We start from the raw sequence: 5,279 nt of genomic DNA on the forward strand, positions 1-5,279 counted from the left end.
CAGCGGTACAGGTACAGGTACATCTAGCCAGCCTAGCTTGGTTGGTAGCGCGTCTGCCTTGTAAGCGCTTGGCCGCGGGTTCGATTCCGGATTTTATCCTAAACAGATAAGGTTCGTTCTCGGAACGGCTGGCTTTTTCCTATCCTTAGCAGTTACAGTTCCCTCTGTCGAAAAAAAAATAATTGTTTTACTCTTTTTTCTGTATGATATAGCAGCAGTTTCTCTTAAAACGGGAAAATTAGGGCTTTGTTCTCCACTCACATCGGATAGTTGAACAAATAAAGAGAGATTTAAATTCAACAGTTTTGCATTTAGTTCGTCCTTTTTTTTTTACCATTGTGGGCCTAAAAGGATCAATAAATTGTAGGAGTTCACTTTAGGGTTAAGGTCCTTTTTTGAATGAGTTCCAGAGTATTAGCATGATAATGTATGAAGTGTTTCGTTCCACTCACATCAGATAATTGAACAAATAAAGAGAGATTTAAATTCAACAGTTTTGCATTTAGTCGTCTTTTTTTTTTTGACCATTGTGGGCCTAAAAGGACCAATAAATTGTAGGAGTTCACTTTAGGGTTAAGGCCCTTTTTTGAATGAGTTTTCCAGAGTAGTAGCATGATAATTTATGAAGTGTTTCGTTCAGTGTTACTGGACACTTGACTCTTTTACTAACCACGCTCAGTGTTGCTTATCATAAGTGTTCCCTTCTGTTTAGCTACGAGATGAAGGTCTCTCCGTAGATCGGCTGGAAAAGAATTGGTTCTCTGCTACTTCTGCTCTACGAGTTTATGGGCAATATCTTCATCTGGATAAGAACCACAATGGTGTGCTTAGTAAAGAAGAGCTGGCTGCGTATGGTACTGGAACGCTAACACCGGTGTTCATAGAACGAGTGTTTCAGGTAAGAGTTTGAGATATTGGGTTCGAATTTATCCATTTTCCTTTTCAGTTTCCAAAAAGAAACCGGTTCCGTTTCTGAAAGTTTCCCGACTTTCCCTACCTTTTCCTCTCGGTGGTGTAGTGGTCAAGACGCTCGCCTGGTAAACAGGAGGGCGTGGGTTCAATCCCAGCCAAGGTATGGAATTTTATCCTCAAAATAATTTGAGAATAATAGTAGTAGCCTACTGCTGGAGTAAAAGGACTTTCCAGTCCTATGAGAGCAGTATAAATAAGCACTATTATACACTGGAGAGCAATAAAGTCGGGGCACCCCAATTTTTTGGTTTACCGAAAAAAATTGAACACTGAGCAGCAGTTTGAGAAAAACCAAAAAATAGGGGTGCCCCGAATTTATTGCTCTCCAGTGTAATAATCTCTATTTCAGGAGTGCCTTACGTTCGAGACTCAGATGGACTACAAGACCTATCTGGACTTTGTTCTTTCATTGGAGAACAAGCACGAGCCTCAAGCCCTCCAGTATTTGTTCCGATTCCTTGATATCAAACATCAGGGCTACCTGGATACTTTCACCCTTTTCTATTTCTTCAAGGTAAAAACCACCTTTTTGGAATCAGGAGATTTCCACCTATTTCCCGATTTTTTAAAATTTGAACCGATTACAATACTTTCTCATTATGTACTAGTATTGATTCGCCATAGGTACTTTAGTAATAGAAAGTAAAAATGGAAGGTTGAACTCTTAGTAAAATGTTGCGGAAAATACAAATCTGAAGTCAAAACTGTCAGCCTTAAAACCGTTGCGCGCTGGGTCGCGGTAAGGAAAAAAAATTGTTGCATCGTCCGGGAATCGAACCCGGGTCGCCCGCGTGGCAGGCGAGCATTCTACCACTGAACCAACGATGCTTGAAGTTCGAGCGATCTATTGAGAGGTTCACAACTATGAAGTCAATGAGATATCTAGCCAAACTATTGTTTGAACTCTTGAGCTTTTAGCCAAGCACCTAACAGCAGCATTTGGTTTGAATTTGGTTACTCTGACTTGACTAACCAAATTCAAATTAGAGGAGCACCTGAGGGCAGCCTAGGACACTAACGGGCACAGTTTTCATAACAAACATCCTGACCTCTCCATTTTGACCTCCTTGGTAAAAACTGTAAACGCGGCTTAAAAGCGTCTTTTTCTTGGCGCGAGAAATTTGAAAATATTGGTCTATAGGTCTTTTGACTTTTGGAGAGTTTTTCTTTCATTTTCCCTGGATTTTGGAAAGTTCCAAAGGAAATCGAACTTGAAATACCTTATTACCTACTCCAAATTATGAATTTTCAAGTGAAAGTGATTGATTGGTAAGAAATGTAAGAATAAGAACATGAAGTTGGTATTTGCCGTTGATACCTAACTGTCATTTCAAAGGATAAAATCATCAAACTTTCATCTCCCCCTCTAAATGCCAGAATGGACTTTAAATCACTTTTAGAGGAGACTCTATCTACTCTGGAACTATCTGATGCGAGCGATAATGATAGCGAATCTCAATCCAGATTGAAGTGAATGTGATATCACGTGACCCCATTAAGCCTATTCAAAACGATGCCGATTCTATTTCTGAGCCAGCCTAGTTAATTTGGAGGGTAGCGCGCCTGCCTATAAGCGCTAGGTCGCGGGTTCGATTTCCGCCTGGGGCTCTCTTCGTCCTAAACAGATTAGGTTCGTTCTCGGAACGGCTGGCTTTCTCTTATCCTATCCCCTTCTGTCTTCGATTTCGGGACGATAAGACCTTGGCAGTTACAGTTCCCCTGGCTTAACTAACAGCCCGCCTCTGTGGCTGACTGGTCAAGAGCACTGAATCTCAACTTGGAGGTGCTGGTTCGAATCCCGGCCGGGGCGGAAATTTTCTGACCGAAGTTTTCCGTTCCTGGATAGGCACGGATGTAAACGAATGTGCCTTGAAGTAATGCGAAAGCGGTTCCAAGGTACAATATTTTAACAAATTTATTCCACTAAAAATAAAAAAAGGCTTGACAAATGCTGTATGTCTATTTGTCCAGGCTATAAGTAAACAAATCACAGAGTCTGAGCAGGAACCAATAAACTTTGAGGATGTAAAGGATGAAATATTTGACATGGCCAAACCCAAGGACCCGTCTAGGATAACGCTACAGGATCTCATTGATTGGTAAGAACGAACGCTCTATTTTCTTTTCCCTCTTCTCTCTCTTTTTCTTGTCCCTCTTTCTCTTCTTCTTTTCCTCCTCCCTCTTCATATATCTTTCTCTTCCTCGCTCCTCCCTCTCTATTATTTTAAGAATTCAATATAAGCTTTGGAGGTGCCTATTTCTAGTAAATTCTAATTTCATGCCAAGAAAGTCAAAATTACCTCTTCAGTTCTCTCTCTTCCACTCCCTCTTCTCTCTCCCTCTATTCTATTATGGGACTGGTTGTTCCTCTCCCGAGAGAGTATGCAATTAACACTGCGACCTCTGTAGATCTATTGTGACCAGTATTTTTTTCCCTGCCCGAGCTACTATCCCCCGGCCTTGAAGGAACCTAGAAGTACCCTCACTGGTATATTTCAACCTCCTCAGTTTCTCTAAAATTCACCTGCAGCACCTCTAAAGAGTCCGCATACCCAAAAGAAAAAACACAACCCCGACCCAAAGTTGTGACTTTCGGTAGAAACGAATAGCTCACCCCTGAGGGGATTTAGCTAAAATCAGCAGAGCCTTGATGGAACCTAGAAGTACCCTCACTGGTATATATCAACCTCTTCAGTTTCTCTTAAATTCACCTGTAGCACTTTTAAAGAGTCCGCACACTCAGGTTTATTCCAGAGAAAAGCTGTGAGTCCATATACTATCCCATTAAGAGGATACCAAGAGGTGCCATCAAGGTCAGTATTCAGGTTTATTCTAGAGCTGTGAGTCCATATACTATCCCATTAAGAGGATACCAAGAGGTGCCATCAAGGTCAGAGAGCTAGCTCAAGGCCCCCGAATCGTAGGGGTTTGATGAGGGATTTTTGATGAGGGCTTTCACTTACCACACTCAAAATGGCCTCAATATTGATGGTTTTGGGTGCCGGAAACGGAGCCGCTAGGTGCGTCCGAATCAGCGTGGACCTTACTGTTTGGTATTGAACGTTTCGGGTTTGAATTCCAGACCCGTCTTCAGCAAATTGTCAATGTGTTATCGTTCGCGAACTCTGCGAACTTGTCAATTAGAACATAAAAAACCTCTTTCCTATTTCTCATTATTGTGTTTATTTATTTTATCTTATTTTTTCACTTACCACACTCAAAATGGCCTCAATATTGATGGTTTTGGGTGCCGGAAACGGAGCCGCTAGGTGCGTCCGAATCAGCGTGGATAGTACTTTGAATGTGCGCAACAAATATAGGGAGGCATGCAACTTGGTTGTTTCGCGCACATTGAGGTCTTGATGAGGAAGGTGTACAGTACACTCGCGTAGAGGATAATGGCAATTTATTGTAATCAACAAGCGAGGCGAGGTGATGAGAAACTTGACAGTTTGCTTTATGACACTTGTATGAGAACCTCTCGTTCTACTGACTCTACATATTGTTCAGCTGGTAATGACAAGAACCATAATGAAGAAGTCATTCATGGAAGAATAATGGAGTTCTGGAAAACAAAGTTCTTTTCAAGTTTGAAATTCTTTGAAAATTTGAAGATACCTAATACTCGGAACTATACCAATTGTACCATAATTGGAATATAGCTATTTAGGTTAGTTGCTAAACTTAGTAGGTATTGACACTATTTATTACTTCTGAACTCGAGTAGTTAGGTAGGTACTTCTCAGAATTCTTCCTAGATTGTCAAATTGGAGCTCTCGCTGATTCTGAAAATTCTGGAAATCTGAAAATCTAAATTCCTACACTTTGCACATTATCTTCTGATACACACACATACACCAGCTCAACATTAAAAATTGAGCTTGAGTGGAAGGGCTTCTTTAGGAGAATCCTGCCTTTTGTTAAATAAAGCGTTAAAATATGCTCATTTGTTTATTTTTATAAATATCTACCAATACTTTTTATGGCAAAAAATATATTTAAATTGAAACACGACTATTTTTCACACACAAATATTCTCGAATATAATTTTATTAGTTATGCAGGAACAAAATTAAAAGGTACAATCGTTGTAAACTGTAAAGGCTTGCAACTGTTTATAGTAAAAAGTAATTTTATACTGTTTATAGTAAAAAGTGTAAGAGAGAGAGAGAGAGAGAGAGAGAGAGAGAGAGAGAGAGAAAAGAAAGATTTGAAGGAAAGAAAGAGAAAGAGATCAATGATACTCAGTATATGATTCAGATCCCAACTCCCTATACCAGTTATATATAAAAATGGATACTTGCGAG

At 40.2% G+C, this 5,279-nt stretch overlaps 1 protein-coding gene and 1 non-coding gene across 2 annotated transcripts; one reads left to right on the top strand and one right to left on the bottom strand.

Moving 5' to 3' along the window:
* The first annotated feature begins 419 nt into the window (after nucleotides 1-419).
* On the top strand, nucleotides 420-3,521 carry LOC103511552 (serine/threonine-protein phosphatase 2A regulatory subunit B'' subunit gamma-like). Its single transcript, XM_008476278.3, has 4 exons — nucleotides 420-434; nucleotides 713-898; nucleotides 1,322-1,486; nucleotides 2,944-3,521. The coding sequence occupies exons 1-4, from the start codon at nucleotides 420-422 to the stop codon at nucleotides 3,073-3,075; spliced, it is 498 nt and encodes a 165-aa protein (XP_008474500.1). The 3' UTR covers nucleotides 3,076-3,521.
* Nucleotides 1,730-1,800, bottom strand: Trnag-gcc. Its single transcript has one exon. It is a non-coding gene; the product is annotated as a tRNA-Gly (tRNA).
* Nucleotides 3,522-5,279: the final 1,758 nt, after the last annotated feature.

Source organism: Diaphorina citri, unplaced genomic scaffold (genome assembly GCF_000475195.1).
Source record: "Diaphorina citri unplaced genomic scaffold, Diaci psyllid genome assembly version 1.1 scaffold727, whole genome shotgun sequence".
NCBI classification, from domain to species: domain Eukaryota; kingdom Metazoa; phylum Arthropoda; class Insecta; order Hemiptera; family Psyllidae; genus Diaphorina; species Diaphorina citri.